This window comes from Lampris incognitus, chromosome 2 (assembly GCF_029633865.1).
Source record: "Lampris incognitus isolate fLamInc1 chromosome 2, fLamInc1.hap2, whole genome shotgun sequence".
Taxonomy (NCBI): domain Eukaryota; kingdom Metazoa; phylum Chordata; class Actinopteri; order Lampriformes; family Lampridae; genus Lampris; species Lampris incognitus.
The window spans coordinates 105,237,118-105,258,983 of NC_079212.1; the positions used below are offsets into that span (position 1 = coordinate 105,237,118).

General features: G+C 43.3%; 1 protein-coding gene across 1 annotated transcript in view; it reads right to left on the reverse strand.

Moving 5' to 3' along the window:
* Positions 1 to 21,866, reverse strand: part of pcbp4 (poly(rC) binding protein 4) — a 216,550-nt gene that overhangs the window by 39,046 nt on the left and 155,638 nt on the right. The window contains exons 5-8 of the mRNA XM_056273421.1: positions 18,570 to 18,686; positions 6,631 to 6,762; positions 4,687 to 4,815; positions 1,401 to 1,475 (exon numbers count right to left, since the gene is read on the reverse strand). Of these exons, the coding sequence (XP_056129396.1) occupies positions 1,401 to 1,475; positions 4,687 to 4,815; positions 6,631 to 6,762; positions 18,570 to 18,686 (453 nt within the window). The remainder of the gene's footprint in view (positions 1 to 1,400; positions 1,476 to 4,686; positions 4,816 to 6,630; positions 6,763 to 18,569; positions 18,687 to 21,866) is intronic.

Below are 21,866 nucleotides of genomic sequence, written 5' to 3' on the forward strand. Positions count from 1 at the left end.
TTTTTTTTCTCCCCATTTTTCTCCCCAATTGTATCTGGCCAATTACCCCACTCTACCATCCAGGGAGGGCTGCAGACTACCACATGCCTCCTCCAATACATGCGGAGTCACCAGCTGCTTCTTTTCACCTGACGGTGAGGAGTTTCACCAGGGGGACGTAGCATGTGGGAAGATCACGCTATTCCCCCCATTTCCCCCTCGGGTGCCCTGACAGACCAGAGGAGGCGCTAGTGCAGCGACCAGGACACATACCCATATCCGGCTTCTCACCCGCAGACACGGCCAATTGTGTCCGTAGTGATGCCAGACCAAGCTGGAGGCAACATGGGGATTCAAACCGATGATCCCAATGCTGGCAGGGAATGGAATAGACCGCTACACTACCCAGACACCCCGTAACATTCATTTTCAATTGCCCAAAACAATCTCTGGAATCGGGAACAATAAAGAATAATTTCAACTAAACTGAAATGGAGAAGCAAGAGAGAATTTCCCAGGTAAAATTATCACTAGTGTGTTTCAATCTTTACCCCCACTGAGCTACCAGCCCAGCCCCTTGCTGAACTCTTCCATGTCAAGGCTGAATACAGCACAATTCAGCATGCATACTGAGTCATTTCATACAACAATTTTATTGAAGAGCCCATTTGTTGTTTTGCAGGGTTCTAAAAAAGTAGACAGTTTGCTTTTTCAAAATTAAACCTAACTCAAAGATTGATTTTTTTTTTTAGTAATTGTTATGAAAGGGACAGCATTCTTGCAGAATAACAACCTAAAGTCAAATTTTCTGAGGGAGTCTCTTTGAAGTGGCTGTTTGCTTGATACTATTTAGAGGAGTATGAGTTTCTTACTGGCCACAAAACAGCCTCACCCAAATTAATTCAAGACTATGCAACTGACTGTAACGAGAAGATTGTTTTCCTAATACATATTCATGGAAGCACATCATTATGGTCATTATGATACTGCAGCTGAATACACTCATATACAAAAGAATAAACAATCACACAGATACACAGAAATACAGACACACATAAACCTAATTTCTGTTGATGAATAGTCATGATTTGTAATGAGCAAAAATAACTATGATAGTCTCATCTCTATTGGATAGTTAGTGATGAAATGTGCCATCAACATGACACACCAGATATATGCTTAAAAAACGTGCATGTGTATACCTTGGTTTTTTTTGCGCTAGCCTTCTTTACCTATTATTAATTCATTCAGTGTTATGCATTTACAACCCTTTTTTTCTGTCACTGACAAATAACTGTGTAATGTGCCATGGATTTTGGGCTTTATGTTGTTCCTCATCTGGCAGTCCTGTTTTTCGGGGCTGTGTGAATTATTTCCTTATTGACCAATAAGTTGGTCATCATCACTTTACTTCACCGTACCTGGTTTCCTGACAGCAGCACAGTTCCTGGGGTGGGGCTGGGTCGGTATGGAATAGTTGCACCTTTTGGAGGAGACTACAGAGGAAACAGCATGGGTAAAGGAGCAAAGAACAAGAACAGAGATCAGAATCATTTCAGTCATATAGATGTCCAGGATTTTTTCTTTCTTTCCCCTTTTCTTCCCAATTGTATCCGGCCAATTACCCCACTCTTCCGAGCTGTCCCGGTCGCTGCTCCACCCCCTCTGCTGATCCGGGGAGGGCTGCAGACTACCACATGTCTCCTCCGATACATGTGGAGTCACCAGTCGCTTCTTTTCACCTGACAGTGAGGAGTTTCACCAGGGGCATGTAGCATGTGGGAGGATCACGCTATTCCCCCCCAGTTCCCCCTCCCCCCTGAACAGGCACCCCGAATGACCAGAGGACGCGCTAGTGCAGCGACCAGGACATATACCCACATCCAGCTTCCCACCCGCAGACAAAGCCAATTGTGTCTGTAGGGACGCCCGACCAAGTCGGAGGTAACATGGGGATTAGAACCGGGGATCCCTGTGTTGGTAGGCAACGGAATAGACCACCACGCCATCCGCATGCCCATGATGTCCAGGAATTTGTTCAGTTCACACCGATGCAAAGATTTATTGGCTACTTACAAAATGGTCCTATACATATTGACAAATTCGCGAAGATGGAGCCCCACTTTTTAACACACACTTGCCAAACTGCGATATTCATTTGCCTCTACACGCAAAAGGATTAATTTTGTTCAAAAATCAAGTTTTGCCATTTTTTCATTTGTGAAATGTTTCAAAAATTATCTGAGTTTGTGCTGAGGTATACTAATTTGTCTCATCGGTCTTTATGGCTCGAATCGATACAAGCACAACCGCAAGATAAATGTAGACTCTGGCTATACTAAGAAAACAGGATCTCATAGAAAAAGAGCAGATCAAACGATCATTTTACATAAAAAGAAAGTTGGGATGAAGGGGATGGAGCATAAGCTCAAAATAAAGCAAACTTTCTGATTGCACCACCACTTGAAAGTGAATGAGTTTTGCCAGGGTCAGCATTTTTTTTCTTCCCCCCTTTATTTTCTTTCACTCTTCTTTTCTCATTCTAGATTAATGTGCTCAGAATACCAATGAGCTCACCAACTCTTTGATTTTACTCTTTCCACTTCTAATCTCAGAGAAGCTCAGTTGAACAACTGCTGCCTCTGATTAATTAGAATACAACCATGAATTATAGATTCCAGTGTTTCCATTTTGAAGATTAGTGGAAAGGTTGACTTTATCTCATTAGTAAGCTTTGATGCGATCTTTAATACCGGCCAGACAGATTTCTTATTGAGCTCAAACATGATGAGTTTTAGAAGCGTACTACGTCAAATGTCTTACTCTCAATTATTTGGTTTACATGTAGTTTTTGATATCACCGTCAAAAACTGGCAAGCAGCTCTCTTGCTTGTCTGTAGGTGATGATTGTAAGAACTTCTCTCTGAGACGTGAAGACTTTATTTTGACGACTGTTTATTTAGAAAGCATGCTTTTTTTCTCAAATTTAAAATTTTCCCCGTTTTCTCCCCAATTGTACTTGGCCAATTACCCCACTCTTCCGAGCCATCCCGGTCACTGCTCCAACCCCCTCTGCTGATCCGGGGAGGGCTGCAGACTACCAAATGCCTCCTCCGACACATGTGGAGTCACCAGCCACTTCTTTTCTCCTGACAGTGAGGAGTTTCGCCAGGGAGATGTGGCGCATGGAAGGATCACACTATTCCCTTCAGTTCTCCCTCCCCCTGAACAGGTGCCCCGACCGATCAGAGGAGGCGCTAGTGCAGCAACCAGGACACATACCCATATCTGGATTCCCACCCACAGACATGGCCAATTGTGTCTGTAGGGATGCCCAAAGAAGCCGGAGGCAACACAGGGATTCGAACCAGTGATTCATATGTTGGTAGTCAACGGAATAGACCACAACGCTACCCGGGCACCCAAGAAAGCATGTTTATAGGAATTCAATATGGCTGCAACTGACAGTAATCGTGTCACACTGTTTTGTGTTGAATATTTTGTCAGATGTAAAATAACAGGGAGTCAAAATTATCCACCCGTTGCAGAGACGGCTTCACGATTTGCACAGAATACCAATGTTTTTGTATGTCTTTGTTCATGAATAATAACAAATACCCGAGGAGTCTGGGTGGCATAGCAGTCTATTCTGTTGCCTACCAAAACGGGGATCGGCAGTTTGAATCCCCGTGTTACCTCCGGCTTGGTCAGCTGTCTCTACAGACACAATTGGCTGTGTCTGCAGGTGGGAAGCCGGCTGTGGGTATGTGCCCTGGTCACTGCACTAGCACACCTTCTCTGGTTGGTTGACGCACCTGTTTTGGGGAAGGGGGAACTGGGGGGAATAGCGTGATCTTCCCATGTGCTACTTCCCCTTGGTGAAACTCACCACTGTCAGTTGGAAAGAGTGGCTGTGGACTCCACATGTATTGGAGGAGGCATGTGGTAGTCTGCAGACCTCCCCGGATCAGCAGAGGGGGTGGAGCAGTGACCGGGACGGCTCGGAAGAGTGGGGTAATTGGCCGGATACAATTGGGGAGGAAAAGGGGGAGAAAAAAAACAAAAACAAATACCCTTTGACTGGATTGTAAGGAATCAAGTACCTGTACCCAGATTGGTATAGGAAAGAGTTTACATCATTCAGAAAACCTGACTGGGATGAAATATAACCAGACATATACGAGGATCCAAAGAATAATAATTCTTTGTTAATGTGACCAAAGAAGCGGTCTGGCTAGAACATGTTTACACTTTACAGCGATTATCCTTAACAAAGTGAAGTCACAACTGATTAAACAATTTCTTGGTTACAACACCTTAGCCCAATTTCATTAATTTCAATTACTGTTAGCTTGTGTCAAATAATATGACTTGGATGCTTTGTTTTTGTTTTTAGACAAATGAAAACATGTTGTAGACTGGTTAAGTAAATCACAGATTCCTTTGCTTTCAGTGAACCCTGAGGATATTACTGCTGGCACCAAAGTTTTCTGGCACACCACACTAATGCATTTTGGCAACAATACTCCAATATTTTTTTGTTGGGTGTCAAGATGTCTGAAGGCTGCATTGCACATGGCACACACTACCATACATCTACAACCGAACATACGCACAGTTGCAAAAAAAACAAAAACGTATACACAGCATAACAAATGCAAAGACATACCCCTTCTGTTCTCTGACCCCATCATGTCAATCACCTACCTCCAGGATTACAGTGCAGATGAGTTTAACACACTGGATTATAGCATCCTGACTTCCTGATATCGTCACTCCTCTCTCTGTGGAGTTAGGGAGAAGGTCGCCAGCCACCTGCACCTGGGCACCCGTCGTCTGCGCGCGCACACACACACACACACACACACACACACACACACACACAGAAGCATAAAGAGACAGAGAGGATGAAACCTCTGAGTTAACTTCCCATCTTGAGCCGAACTGAGTAGGGAGCAGATGAACAACATCGGTTGTTGTTGACAGAAAGACAAACCACAAGGAAGAGGTATGTCAGGAAATTTGAGCTGTGCAAACTTGTGTAGTTCTGTTGACAGTTTAGAAAGACCATGTCAGAGTATGTGTCAGGAAAATATATTGTGCGGCAAAATACATTTTAGACAACAAGAAACTAAATCTAAGTCAAGTTAACATGCTGCTATACTTTTCTTCTTTTTTCTCCTCTCCACTTTTAGGTTGTCATTCTACATTTTTATTTTTACTATACTGTACTAATGTTATATATTGTTCCATAGATATATTTTTATGCATCACCGTTGTGTTGTTGTTTGTGCCTAGCATATAAAATGTCCATCCATCCATCCATTATCTGAACTGCTTATCCTGCTCTCAGAGTCACGGGGATGCTGGAGCCTATTCCAGCAGTCATTGAGCGGCAGAAGGTGAGACACCCTGGACAGGCCGCCAGGCCATCACAGGGCAGGCAGGCTGGCTGGCTGACACAGACACACGCACGCACGCACGCACGCACGCACGCACGCACGCACGCACGCACGCACGCACGCACGCACACACACACACACACACACACACACCTAGGGAAAATTTAGTACAGCCAATTCACCTGACTTACGTGTCTTTGGACTGTGGGAGGAAACCGGAGCCCCTGGAGGAAACCCACACAGACATGGGGAGAACATGCAAACTCCACACAGAGCACGGCCCGAGATGAGCCACCAAGGTTGGACTATGCCGGGGCTCGAACCCCATACCTTCTTGCTGTGAGGCGACCGTGCTAACCACTGCACAACCGTGCCGCCATATAAAATATGATCTTCATATCAATTTGTAATCCTTAACCAGACACCTACAGTAACTCAACGTGTTCCGGCCAACATTTTCTAATTCTCTCATGGTTCAATTTTTGCCAACAATGCCTAATGCTGTCATTTTCTAAAATCTTACAATCATTCTACCCCATTGCTATTTCTGTTTTTATGCTCAACTTTGTGTTTATCTGTAGCTCTGATCATATGTCTTCTGCTGCTGCAGCAATTCAATTTTGCTATGGGACTTATTAAAGTTTAATCTAAGCTCATCTAATCCTCTCTTTGAAAGACAACCTGACACTATCTGACCTGTCATGATGGCAAAAACATTGCTAAAAGGTATTTAAATTACTTTACCACTGTAAACAGTTTCTCCTCTAACACAGATACATTCAGCAATTTTTTATTCTGACAAAGTTCCGATGTAATAAAAGGCGTTTAGTCATCTCAATGTAATTTTAAATGGAAATCCATCAATGACTATATAAACATTTTTCCATCTGCGTTGGGTTTTATTTATGATCAGCATATTCCTGTCATATTCATTCATATTCTGTAATGGTCTGGATGCCTGTCCAGGGTGTCTCCCTGCCCGCTGCCTGATGACTGCTGGGATAGGCTCCAGCATCCCCGCGACCCTGAGAGCGGGACGGATGGATGGATGGATACTTATATCCAGTAACAGACTTGACAGAGGTGAGAGCACAACCATGTCAGTCTCTAGGCATGCCCCCCAGGCCAGAGATACTATTGTTTACTACTGACAGAGAATATCAGAAGATAAGTACAATATTGTGAAGTCTTAGCTTTCCTTCCCTATCAAATGGGAAATCATGCTGTTCGCCATCTTGGGAACGCTTACCTCTCTGATCTCCTTGATCTTTGACCCGCCCTTTCCGATGAGGGAGCCGCACTGGCTGGCTGGGATAACCAATCGTAGGGTGACAGGAGGCTTGCTGGTCACTGTGCCATTGGCGACCAAGGCTGTCAGGTCCTGGGGAAGAATTGATTTGAATAAATTACATTCAAGAGGCTTTCAATGACTCAAGGTATTGCATTGCAAGGTGTTGCATCATAACTCAACCTGTCTCAAGGAGAACCTGGGAAAATTATCACATGATAACCCAATGTGCTTTTCATTTTAAATGGTATCGTCCTGTGCTGTGAAATGGCTGCATAGGGTAAGTTCCCACCTTTGGAGTAGCATGTATCCCCACTTGTCAGGGATTGAATCCCTTCAGGGAGGACTCTCTGAAATCTGTCCTACTCTGTCTTAATAAAGAATGAAAATATAGAAATGGGTGGACTACCTACTCTTCTTTTTAATTAAATAAAGTTCACTGTGCATTTATATCTGAAATTTGATTCTAAGATTACTTTGTAATTTATCTCAACTAGAACAAAATAAACAAGCATTTCAATATACTTTATATTTTAGCCTGCTTGGTTAACAAATGAATAGGAGTTGACACATTTAACGCTAAAGGAAAATTTTAACAATCACAGGAAAGCAAAATAAACTGGATCTGTAACCAGCAATATACTTAAAAAAAAAAAGAATTATCCTGATGATTAAAACCCTTTAAGAATTACAATATGTGCAATTACTATTTGACAATGTTCTGACATTCAGTACAAAACAGATTTTAAAATACAAAGAGACATGCACACAGCAAAAGCATTAATAAAAACATTAAAGGGAAAAGCAGGAAATAGATACCTGAATCAATTAAAACAAAAAACAATTACAAAAGTGTAAAAAACTGCATAAAAGACTCCAGGACAGAACAGGACAAGAAGGGTCAGATTTTGGGAAATAAAACTGGTTTTCACAACTGTGTATCAAATGTTGAAGTACTGTCAGAAAAAAAAAAAAGCCTTATGCAATATCTCAACTGCCACCATAATAGAGACCAACGAGCTTGTATATGCCGCTGAAACCATAACCCTGGAGATGCTTGGGTACAGGATTAAGAACACAGGTCACCAGCAGTACCCTCCATGAAAGAGAAGGCTGGATGCCAAGATCAAGTCAGCATGGAGAGATGTTAACTAGTTAACAGAGGAGCAGAAAGGTGTGATGAAAGACAGGCCCTAGTTGAAGTACAGCAAGATGTCCATAAGTGAGGCCCGGGAAACTGCCAAACAAAGGCTCACAGCTCTGGCCGCCAGGCTGAAGAGATACACTAGAGAAGCTGAAGCCAAAAGAGTAAATGACATGCTTCTCAAAGAACCATCCAAAGTTTTTCCCAGATGCAGAGTAATGAGGAAACAACATCAGACCCACCCAGAACAGAGACTGAGCAATACCGGAAGGATATATGGGAAAAGGAGACGTCACACAACACCAACGCCCAGTGGCTGGTGGACCTAAGAGCAGACCACAGCGATATCTCAGAACAAGAACCAGTTATCATCACAGTGGCTGACATCCAACATCAAGTCTCAAGCATGAAGAGCTGGACTGCACCAGGCCCTGACACGATTAATGCCTACTGGCTGGAAAAGCTAACGGCACTTCATGAACGCCTGGTGACACAGATGAACCAACTGCTGACATCAGGATCTCACCCTGACTGGCTAAAACAGGGGAGAACAATTCAGATTATGAAGGATCCCCACAAGGGTACAACACATTCAAACTCCCGGCCAATAACCTATCTCTCCACAACATGGAAGTTACTGTCAGGCATCATAGCAGCTAAGCTTAATGGGCACATGAGTCAATACATGAGAGAAACTCGGAAATGAATTTGGAACAACCTCCGTTACTTGTTGACAGAGCAGTTACCCAAGACTCTAAGACCAGACAGACCAACCTGAGCACAGCCTGGATTGACTACAAGAGAGCCTACGATTCAATAACCTAGCTCCTTCATATCTTTCCGAACTCCTTCATATCCACACACCCTCCCGCACTCTCAGATCCTCTTCTGCTCTCCAACTCACTACACCATTGGCCCACTTGATTATCATGGGGAATAGCCTTCAGTCATTTTGCCCCCCACCTATGGAATTCTCTCCCACAAGAAATTCACAACATTGACTCTCTTTCAACCTTCAAATCCCATCTCAAAACGTACGTTTTTAAACTGGCATATTCAGTCTGATCCACACTTCATTGAGTTTTGTGCAGATGATGATTTTATACTTATCTGCTGTATTAACTTTTTATTGTCTACCCTGCTTTTTTAAATTTTATACTGTCTGATACAGTGCTGCTTTTTTTCTTTTTTTTACTGTGTTCTGTAAGGTGTCCTTGAGTGCTCTGAAAGGCACCCACAAATAAAATGTATAATAATAATAATAATAATAATAATTATTATTATTATTATAATACAAATTTCCTTTAACTTCATGCCATAATACAACATAATAACTGGGCCCATTCCTTGGGCCTAGGGTTAGAATAAGGTAGAAGTCTATTTGATGGATAGTGCCTTTCTTAGGATATGAGATGTTATTATCATTATTATTATCATTATTATTAATGCCTCACACATGGTTTCTGGAGTGCTTGGCACTATACAAAGCCAACAGGATACTGATAACCTTCATCAAAAACTCAATGTGGCTGTGGAAAACAACACTAGAGGCCAACTCAAAGAAATCACACAGGTAAACTTCAAGTGTGGCATATACCAAGGTGATGCACTATCCTCACGGCTGTTCTGCATAGGCCTTAACCCCCTCAGTCAGATCATCAGAAAGAGTGGATATGGATACAGGTTCAGAAGTGGAGTTGCCATCAGCCAGCTTCTATTCATGGATGACGTCAAGCTCTATGCCAGGAATGAGCGAGACATTGACTCGCTTATCCACCTCACTAGGATCTACAGTGAAGACATCAGCATGCCATTTGGACTGGACAAGTACAGTCAAAAGGTGGCAAAAAGAGGAAAGGTGGTGAGGACTGAAGGGGCTGAATTACCAGATGGCAGGATAACAGACATACAGGACAGTTACAAGTACCTGGGTATTCTACAGGCAAAAAGAAACCATGAGAAGGCAGCAAGGAGGTCAGCTACAGTCAAATACCCCCAGAGAGTGAGGCAGGTCCTTAGGAGCCAGCTCAATGGGAAGAAAAATATCCAAGCCAACACATATGCCCTACCCATCATTAGATACCCAGCTGGAATAATAAGCTGGCCAAACGAGGAGTTAAAGGTCACAGATATCAGACACATAAACTCCTCACAATGCAAGGATGGTTCTACCCGAGGTCCAGCAGTCTAAAATTGCACGATAAGTGAAAAGATGGGAGATGAGGGTTAGTGAGTGTCAGAGCCACTATTCCGGATGAAACAAGGAACATCCACCAGTACATCAGAAAGAGGGCCCCCTCAGACGAACTGCTGAGTGAGTACCTCAGGAAGCAGAAGACAGGGTGAGGAGGATGAAGAAGAGGAGGTGTCATGTAAGACTAAGCCCCTCCATGTGATGTACCATTGACATATAGAAGATGTGGCTAATATCAAGAAATCCTACCAGTGGCTAGTGAAGGCTGGACTGAAGGACAGCATAGAGGCTCTGATCATAGCAGCACAAGAACAGGTACTCAATACCAGATCAATTGAGGAAGGGGTCTACCATACCAGACAAGACCCATGATGCAGGCTGTGCAAAGACACCCCTGAGACAGTCCAGCACTTAGTAGCAGGGTGAAAAATGCTAGATGGGAAAGCATACACTGAAAGGCATAACCAAGTGTCTGGGACAGAGTACAGGAACATCTGTACTGAATACAGACTGCAAGTCCCCAAGTCCAAATGGGAGACACTGCCAAAGGTGGTCAAGAATGGCAGTGCTAAGACCCTGTGGGACTTCAAGTTCCACACTGACAAGCAAGTGCTGGCTAACCAACCAGACATTGTAGTGGTTGACAAGGAACAGAATACAGCAGTAGTGATCAATGTATCAATCCCGAGTGATGGCAATATCAGGAACAAAAAGCATGAGAAGATAAATACCAAGGGCTGATGGAATAATCAGATCAGATGAAGGTGAAATCCACAGTAGTCCCACTGGTAATAGGAGCACTAGGGGCTGTGACCTTCAAACTGGGAGAGTGGCTCCAGCAGATTCCAGGAAGAAAAAAAAAACATCTCAGGTCTCTTTCCAGAAGAGCGCAGTCCTAGGAACAGCTAAGATACTGCACACAACCCTCAAACTCTCAGGCCTCAGGTAGCGGACCTGAGCTTGAGGAAGACACACACTACCCAAAAAAAGGTGAGGACATATATATATATATAACTTTGTTAAAAGAAACACTCAATGGTAGGGAAAGTGCTCAATGAATAAGGAGAAAAATAATCCAGTGAGTCAAGTAAATTCTTTATGAGACAGTACAAGCCTGTTTCATGCCATAAGCAATCATCAGCTGTCAATAAGTTTACTCGAGTGTTCTTTCCTGAGTAACTTTATTGACACACACACACACACACACACACACACACACACACATATATATATATATATATATATATATATATATATATATATATATATATATATATATATATATATATATAAAGGTGTCTCCTTGTCACTGTGAGTTCAGTGCTCCAGCCAGAGAAAGGGTAGAGTTGATTGAAAAGGGAAGGTCTAACCTTGTCTGTCACTCTCTTGATTACAATGCACATCACATGATATTTGCCCTGGTCAAATCACTCTCCTTTCCTGTCTTGTTCTCTGATCCAAACTTTCTGTCTCATTTTTTTTAACCCCTCTCCTTTCCTATCTTATAGAAGCTACCTGTGACTGTTGGAGTACATTTTATTTCTACAAAGTACAACAATTACGTAACTGTACATTGTCTTGTATCATAGTTTAAAGTTAATTCTGGCTCATCTGACATATACATCCATCAGGCAGGTTAGCGAAGATTAGGTGACCTTGTTCAGGAGCATTTGGCAGTAATAGGCACATCCGACACACCGTTCTCCACCCATCATCTGGTCCATTCTGCCATAGCCTGGAGCTGCTGTTCTTTATTGTCCAATTCGTCATAAAAGCTGATCTCTTTCACTCATTCGCCTTCTCTCATTCACTGTCTCTCTCTGTTCATTAACTGTATATATTGTGGACCCATATGTGTATTCTCTCTTCCATTTGTCAAATGATCTCTCTTTCTTCCCGTTAATTTCCTTATTACATAATCTGCCCCTATGGCAATCTCTCTCACTCTCTTTTTCTCTCTTTCTGTTGCCTTTCCTTTCTACTCTTCCCAACACAACATCTTTCTTCTTCTGTCTCATGACAAACTCGAATCCAATTCAGCACTTCCCCCTTTTCTCTAATGTGGTCTCTTTCTCTTTCTCTCTCTCTTTGTCCTTCTGAAAACTCTCTTAGCCTTCTTTTCATTTTCTTCCTCTCTCTTGCCCAAACCATTCTCTCAGGATCTCGCTCTCTCTTTCATTCTCTCTCTCTATAATTAACCTAGGTAATAAATACTGGCCTAATCACTCTGCCGTAATACCACTGGTCCAATCAATTAAAGCTGAGCTGGACTCGAGGTCTTGTTGCGTTTGAAATGTAAATAGTGGCCCAGCCATGTCTGGCCTCCCAATCAGATCAACAACGTGATCTGAATGAAGCATCATTCTCCCTCTGCAGGCCCACTATGTACACACACACACACACACACACACACACACATATATATATATATTTATTTATTTATACCATCCCATCTTACAGTAAACTCATACATCTAGTTTGTTTGTTTTTGTTTTTTTTGTTAGGGTTTCTATTTTCACTGTCAGTAGCTTGACAGTCACTGACAACTGTCCTTGTGCCATTGATGATGAAATCATCCTATTTTTTTTTCAGCCCTTGTAATGGTGGGCGCTGGTTGGCACAGTTGCCTCGCAACGAGAGGGTTCGGGGTTCGAACCCCAGGGTTGTCCAACCTTGGGGGTCGTCCCGGGTCGTCCTCTGTGTGGAGTTTGCATGTTCTCCCCGTGTCTGCGTGGGTTTCCTCATGGGTGCTCCGGTTTCCTCCCACAGTCCAAAGACATGTAGGTCAGGTGAATCGGCCATACTAAATTGTCCCTAGGTGTGAATGTGTGTGTGTGTCAGCCCTGTGATGGCCTGGCGGCCTGTCAAGGGTGTCTCCCTGCCTGCTGCCCAGTGACTGCTGGGATAGGCTCCAGCTTCCTGCAACCCTGATTGGGATAAGCGGCTTGGATAATGGATGGATGGATGGATGTAAAGTTAACAGTTGTTAACAGTTATGGACATTTGAGATTTCTGACCACTGCTGATGGTTCGTAGATATGTTCTCCTTTCTAAACAGATGAGGAGTGCAGGACTGATACTTAGTGGTATGTGGGTTTGTGCACTTAGATGTGTGTCAATATGTGCGCGGGTTTGTGTGTGGATGCCTGTCGATAAGTGTGCATTGTATGTACACAGATGCGAGTTTGTGTGTTTGGTTGTGTAAATTTGTATCTCAATTTCTCTATAAATGTGTAAGTATCTGTGTTCAGCATGTGTGTAATGCATCTACAGAGCAAAGCGCGCGTCTGTGTGTGTATGTGCGCGTGTGTGCGTGCATTCGTGCGTCCATGCGTGGGTCTGTGTGTTGGAGAGGCTTTGGGTGAGAAGGATGGTTTAAGGTTTATTTGGAAGACTGCTGAGTGCCTAACTCCCCTGTGTGCTACTTTTTGGATAAATAAAGTCTTATTTTTCCAACTGTATTCTCCTACATCTGACGATCAGCTGCAGTGAAAAGATAAACACATAGGGGAAATTACTTCATGTACCTCTGATTCCTGCTATTATTCCCTCTCATTTTCTAACTTCATTATTTCTCTCTGTAACACCTTTCACTCCATACCCCCCCTCTTTCGCACTCTCTACCTACCTCCTTAAATCTCTCTTTCTCTCCCTCCATTTTTTTTATATTTCATTTCCTCTTCATGTCTTTTACTACCCCTACCTATGTCTGTCTGGTTCTATCCTCCTCCCTCTCTCCTTTCTCTTTCCCCATTATACACGTTCTTTAATCCTTCCAGGAAACCTGTATTCTCATTCTAACTTGGTCTCCATCCTTTTGTTCATTTCTTTTGTTTCTTCTGTCTCCCATTCTTGTGTTTGGGCCATATTTTCCCAAACTCTTATGTATTTATCCCGTTTTGTTCCCCAGCCTTCCTTTCTCATTCGTTCCCTCTCATGACACACTTTCACCCATCTCCTCTGCACCCTCTCTGCAATTCTCTCTAAGACTGTCTCTTTTCTGCTTTCGTCATCTCACTTGCACTTCTTTTTCATTCCACGCTTTCTGAAATCCCTTCATCGCTGTCTGCCCTTTCTCCCCTTCTCCATGTCCCTGTCACTCTCTTCCCTCTAAAAACTCTTATTTATTGCTGTTTCTCCTTTACTTTATCCAGCTTTCTAGCCATCGCTCTTTCACCCTACTCTTCTTGACTCTACTCTTCTTTTTCTACATCTCTCCATCTGTCTGCTGCCCATTTTTCTAACACTATTTATCCATAAGGAAACATGTCCTTAAGTTGCCCTGTTACTTACGAAAGTGTGTGCTCCTCTTTAGAGACAGATCAGTGGAGGGATAGCGATTGAATAATTCAGGAAGGTCCGCCTTGTGGCCTGTAGCACCTCACCTCGTGGCTCTTCTCTGCCTCTCGTCTTACCACTGTTAAGCTAAGCTAGCCACCTCCGCAAGTTAGCCAGCCACTGTCTTTTTCAGGCATACCAGTTATTGTGTTTGAATATGTATTGTAACTTTAGCAACGGTAGTATTAATCTTGTTTTTCTGATATAAGAACATCTCTCCTGCACATCTCTCCAGCCACATAAAAATGTGCTCGTCTCCTGTAATGCTCAGTATCGACCACATCTCTGAAGTCCAAGCATACCAGCGCCAAGGTCAGGAGAGCTCCACTGCCTTCCTGCAGGACCACCTCAAGGAGTATTTAAAATAGTAAATAGCATTTACTATTTGTACAGCATCATCATAAGTAGTGCCTTTCTCTCACACACATGCACCAACCTGGCAGGCTAAGCTAACGTTACCTTACTGTCATCACAAGATTAACATTGACACTGTATCTAACCTAGCCAACATTAAACTGCTGCAACTTTAGCTGCACTAGCTGCGATTACCTTCCTGCTGCTTTTCATCATTGAACTTTGACCTAGATCCAATACTGACATCTGACCTAAAATCCTTGATCAAATCTCATCCCACCCCGTTTGGATTTAAGGCCTTACTATATTGGATGTTCACTTATTGTCACACTCCTCCATTGGCCGATTGTGGGTTTATGAGTTTAACTGGATGTTCACGGTGCCCCCTCACACCACACCCCAGCCACAGCTGGACCCTTCTCCAATATTAAGCACTTTACTGGAGACTACTTTCAGCAGTGCAATTGGTTGTTGTAACATAGGGTTTGAACCTGCGCTCAAAAGCTGAAAGGCTCGACAGCCAAAGTTATCGACTGGAGTCGCTCATTTTCTGTGTCCCTACACGTTGCTATTCAGAGGACCGAGAATGCTTACACGTATGGAAGATTAACAGGACTTCTTTTGCCTTATTCCCTGTTTCTCAGGGGTCACCACAGCAGATTTTATAGTTTCCATTGGTACCCCGTGAGGGCACAGCACCAATGGCGGCCATTGTTAACCCGGGCCACGACTGATCCAGTATGGTCTTGTCAATCTGCATACTGACTTGGCAACATTTTACGTCAGATGCCCTTCCTGACACAACCACTAACCCTATGGATGGGGGCACAGGTAAAGCGTTGGATGCCATCCCAGTACTCATGGACTTGAGCCCATGTCTGTCACACACGAGGATTAACAGAACTCACACCTGTATTTACAGAGCTGTCACAAAGTTTTTTAAGAGTAATATCCTCTCTGAGGTAAACTATCCATTTCATTTCAGATGTCCTTCAGGTTTGAACACAACATCTACTGTCAACAATTATGAAGGCAGCCCTTCAAGTTTGTTTATTTCTGCGTGTCTCTGGCAGCAAATGCAGCATAAAAAAAAAATTGACCCATAACCTTAAAAAGAATTTTGTCCTAACCTCTGTCCAGGCTGAGGCCTGATTTGCCACCCCAGACATTATTTTGAAGAGAAATTAAATTTTTGATGAGCATTACCTAGTTAAAGCTGCAATATGTGACATTTCTTAATTAAATAAGTCATTATCAATTTGAAACGCGGTGACAATGTTGTGATTCTTTTGGACAAGCCTCAATATTACAGTAGAGCCATGTTCGATATAGTTTGATGTGGGAGGCATCGAGATATAGACCCTTTGAAATTGATTCTCTAACACTACAAACAAGGTATAGGAGCCATTGTCCCTCGTGTGCTGTCAGATAAGCCACATATAGTTCCCACCCTTTTAAAAATGGGATTGCAGGGCAAAAGCTCACATAGGCAGGGCAGCCCAATGCATTAAAACTACATCAAACTATAAGGGAATGTTGTTGTACATTAAAATTGATTTTCTCTCCAACAGAAGCATCACCAAATCGGCATCACTTTTCAGTCTTTTTTTTTCTTCCCCTGCTTAAGTTGTTGCCCATTCGAACATGTTTGCTGCTGCACCAGTGTTCGCTCTCCCTGGTCAAAAACATTCACCAGCAGTATACGGAGATGAGAGAGTGTCTCCAACCATGGTAAAGAAGCCAGGTAGTGTATATATATATATATATATATACCTGGTTTATATAACCTGACTCCATAGTCCAGATGGATAAAATGACGATTTCTTAAAGGGGAAAAGTCGCCGATTTCAGCTTTAACTTCAACTCCTGTTCCAGTTCATACACGTGCAACCTCATTTGCATAGGAACTGGAGTCGGCTTTGGTTGTCGCTACCTGTTTCCAGTAGGATTTGTTGCTACCAGTTATCACCCACGTTGTTAACTGCACTGAGTGTGAACATGACCGGATTAAGCACTAAAATGGGAGCAACCACCGTAGTTAGCTCTGGGTGAATGGGGTTTCTGGCTCTGGTAGTGTTTGTCCTCCCTTTCCTTCAGCGATCTCCCTCTCTCTCTCTTGTTTCATTGATTATTTCATTTGTTTTTCATCCTCGGAGTCTCCCTGGTAATGCCTCCGTCTCCTCATCCCTCTGTCTCTTTGCCTCTCATTTGACACTTGCTTTGAACTCTTTATCGCTCTCTCCCCAATAACCACCAGACTCTTATCTATCTCTCTCACCCTTTCCTCCATTTCACATATTCCATTAACAACCATTTCATTAAAATCCCCCTCCATCAACTCTCTCCCTCATTCAAATCCTCCTTTCCTTCCTCTTTAGATATATCCATTCTGATTTAAACATGCAGCAAGATTTAATTTCGCAGTATGTGGCATGTTCCTAAATGACAGTGAGACACCCTGATCCACTGCAGCCAAACTAATGCTCACACACACACACACACACACACACACACACACACACACACACACACACACACACACACACACACACACACACACACACACACACACACACAGTATATGAGCAGGGGAGCTTTGCTACTGACTTGTAATTAACACGTTCCCTTCACTCTAAATGCAAAAAAAAATCATAAATACTCTAGCTCCACCCTCTTCATCTGTCTGCAGCTATCTTTACATTAGGAAGGAGGTAAAAATTCATTTTTTGATAAAGACAACAGAAGGAGGGAGGGAATGAAGGAAGGGTGGCAAGAGTGATGGAAGGAGGATAAGGAAAAAGGATAGGAGGACAGTCCCTCTGCTGATATTTTATTCCTGGGGGGGGGGCTCAGAAAGAACACATTTTCTTATCACATTGGCAAATAATAAATTGAATTTGGGGGAGAAAGGAAGCATGAGGGATGGCTGAGTATGGAGGAAATAAAGCAAAAGAGAAAGGTAAGAGTCAGGGAATGAGAATAAAAGGTTGGAAGGAAGGACAGAAAAAATGGAGAGATAGAAATATAAAAAGCCAATCTATACTCCTGATACCAGGGTTTCGAGACAAACGTTGCGGGTGTGTGTGTGTGTGTCTGCGCTTTTGTGTGTGTGTGTGTGTCTGTGTGACTGGCTGAGAGGTCAGCCGGTTCCCTTGGACGTATAGTAAAGAGCTTCTTGGGAAGCAGCCATGTTATAGAGGAAGTAAAGGTTACACACTTCACTCAGCTCAGCACGCAAATGGGACCTGTGAGAGGCACGTGCACATGTGTGAGAGCTACAGAGAGAGAGAGAGAGAGAGAGAGAGAGAGAGAGAGAGAGAGAGAGAGAGAGAGAGAGAGAGAGAGAGAGAGAGAGAGAGAGAGGGGAAATGAGACAAGGTTGGTGCCCCTTGGCACATCAGCAGAGTCCTTTCACTGCTGCACACTGTAGGAGAGAGAGCGAGAGAGAGAGCTAGAAAGGCCATGTCTGTGGTGTGTATGTGTGTGTGTTTGTTTGTACTCTTAAGCTAAATGTGTTTGCATATTTGGGTGGTGCTTGTGTGTTTGCATAAAAATATTTTTTTAAGTACGAATACCCCTTAGTTCAAAACTCAACACACAAACCTTTAAACATGGCCTATGGGTATAGCTTTAACTTGTGTGTATATATTGTATTCAACCCAAATTAATTTGCGTGTGTGTGTGTATACTTAAAGATTGTGTGTGCATTGTGTATCTACCTCGCACTTGTGCAGCCATGTGAAAGACAGCAATAAAGAGAACAAGAGATGGCAGAGAGAGAGAGCGAGAGAGAGCGAGAGAGCGAGAACGAGACCAACAGACAGACTGAAAGAAAAACAGAACTAAAGAAAAAAAAATGCATGTATTTACCTCCTCCAACTTGAATGTGATCATTGTGAAGGCCCTGAACACACAGTCTGTTGGTCCGGTGATGGTGATGATCCTCTCTGGACAGGAGCCCTCTGAGATGTTGATCCGGGCGCTGCTCTGTTAGATGGAAAGAGAGAAAGAGAGACAGAAGAGGGCAGAGAGAGAAAGAGGGAGATGGAGAGAATGAGGGGGAGAGAGCGAGTGACAAGGTTTGAGGGAGTGATGGAGGCAAGGAGAGGGTGGATGGGAAGAAGACACAGAAGGATAAGTGTTGTGTGTGTGTGTGTGTGTGTGTGTGTGTGTGTGTGTGTGTGTGTGTGTGTGTGTGTGTGTGTGTGTATGTGTGTGTGTGGAGAGGAGGTGTGTGGGGGTGAGACAGGTGGTTAATGAAGGGAAGAGGTTAATTTAGGAAGGAATAAAATGAAGTTTCCAGGGAAGAAGGGAAGGGGAAGAGAAGAGCAAGGAGGAGGAGATGGAGGAGGAGGAAGAGGAGGAGAGATAGAGAGAAGAAGAGAGAACACATTAGTGGCGGGGAGGGACGCAAAAGCCGAGACACAGGAGGAGAGTCGTTTACGGCAGGCGGCTCCCTGCTGCCAAGGAGATTCACCTGTGGTGCAGGAGGAGAGAGGACAATGAGGAGACCGGTGACAGAGGCAAGTGGAGGGGACGAAGCTATGAAGAGCAGAGAATAGGAGAGGAGACAGGCACGAGGGAGCAGAAGGAAGCAGAGTGGAGGGGAGGAGAGGAGAGGAAAGGAGAGGGCGAAAACAAGCAGACAGGAGGAGGCAACATATAGACTCACAGGCAAAATTTGTTTAACAACTTAATTGCAAGTTCCAAAATGCCAACATTCTGCCGTTTCCAAGATAAGTTGACTATCACCCCCTTGGTTACATGGCTAAAGTTGTGCATCAACAATGTATCAAAAGCTTGGTTTATGAAAGTTTACTTTATGGATGTCCTGATGCATACTCAATAGCCCAGGTAAGAAGATCAAAGAGGGTTGAATCAGATGTGTTCATCAGATCTGTTTCATCACTCCTCTATGATGAGCGATGAAACAGATCTGTCAATAAACGTTGTATCCAGATGAACTGATTCAACCTTCCTTTACCTTATGGATGGTTAACTTAGATGTTAAGTTATGGATGGTTGAGCATAAGGTTAGAGATGGATTAGTTTTGATGATTTTAATGTGCTTGAGGTTAGGATCTGGAGGACCAATCGAAAATTGTAATCATCCCTGCACACCGTGCTTCTTTTGGCGAGTGGATTTCCATTTCTCACAGCACATTTCTGTTTTCTCAAATAATCCTCGACTGCAATTGGTCAACAACGCCACACAGTTCATTGCATTTTCGCGTCATGTGAGCCACTCGTTTCCAGTTTAGCATCTTTGAATGGATACAAGTTGCTGTGACCAGACAAACATTTGTGATTTTAATTATACCGACAGGCGAAATCGGGGTTACACGTAGTGTGGACTTTCAGTTGTGCTCATATTTACTGTGTTGATATTGCACGTGCCTCTGACGGTCACATCGTACTACCATTTTCATCCGCTGTTGACACGCATCATTTCCACATGACAGAGTGTTCACATTTCACGTTTTTGGGGAAATGCAATTGAGTTTTATATGAATGTTTGGTCTGTGGGACTGGATTTGAGGAGACAGGAGGCTGGAGGAGAGGAGAGGAGAGGCAGGTGCAGGGGCGGAGAGGATATGAGAGGAGACAACAAGATGAATGCAGAGATGGATCAAAGAACAAAAGTGAACAGGGGTGAACAGGAAGTGAGAGACATGGTCAGAAAGGTTTCTTAGGGAGCGAGGCAAGGAGACATGGAGAGGCAAGCAAGAAGGATAGAACTTGGTTGGGGGGATGGAAAAAGAGATGATTAACCAAGAGTTACGATGGGAAAAAAAATCTGAATTATTTTTTTTCCTTTTTTTCTTTTTTGGCTTTTTTCCCTTCTTTTTCTCCCCATTTGTATCCGGCCAATTAGCCCACTCTTCGAGCTGTCCTGGTCTCTGCTCCACCCCCTCTGCTGATCCAGGGAGGGCTGCAGACTACCACATGCCTCCTCTGATACATGTTGGGTTGCCAGCCGCTTTTATTCACCTGAGAGTGAAGAGTTTCACCAGGGGGGATGTAGCGCATGCGAGGATCACACTATTCCCCCAGTTCCCGAACAGGCGCTTCGACCAACCAGAGGAGGCACTAATGCAGCAAACAGGACACATACCCACATCCGGCTTCCCACCCGCAAGGGCTAATTGTGTCTGTAGGGATGCCTGATCAAGCCGGAGGTAAGATGGGGATTCGAACTGGCAATCCCCATGTTGGTAGGCAATAGGATAGACCACTACACTACCTGGATACCCTAGAATTAAGAATATTTGAACTAGAAGCAGCAGGAGCAGGAGAACAAAGAGGAGGACAAGAAAGCCAGGGAAAAGATCAGGGAAGAAGAGACATGCTAGTACAAATACTTGATGTGAAATGAGACATTTAATGATAGATGGATGGATGGATGGATGGATAGATAGATAGATAGATAGATAGATAGATAGATAGATAGATAGATAGATAGATAGATAGATAGATAGATAGATAGATAGATAGATAGATAGATAGATAGATAGATAGACCAATGGGTTCTTATTTTGCAGACATCATTACATTGCATTTCCAATCTCTACAACCTTATTTATCGCTCCTTTCCCTCGACTCAGTTGCCAACCCACTACCAAAGAGCATATTTTCAACCTTTTATCACCTTAATGTGTTGCATACATATTAACATTTTCAAACAGAAGAAGTGCTGACCTTGGATTACCCATCAAATGAACGCTTTAGACTGTTGGGGCTGTCTCTTAAGGGGAAACACCTTTTGTTACGAGGCCTAAGGTCATAGGCCAATGCATACCTTAAGGCTTACGATGCTGAGACACGAGGCAGGCAAGAATGAAGACAAGGAAGGAAGGAAGGAATGAAGGAAGAAAGGACGAAATGAAGGAAGGAAGGAAGGAAGGAAATAAGAGATAGCGAGGAAGGAATTAATTGGGGGAGGAACAAATCACATAATCAAGAAGGAAGCTGGTGAGTAAGGAGTGATGGTAATGATGAAGTATGATTCAAAGAAGGAAAGAGAAAAGGCAGAGTGTAAGAAAAAAGAAAGAAAGAAGAAAGAAAGAAAATCAGCACTAAACATTTTTATCTGCCTCAGACCATGTCTTCCTTAATCTGACTCTTACTTCAGATCACGTGTGTGTGTATGTGTGGGGGGGGGTTGGG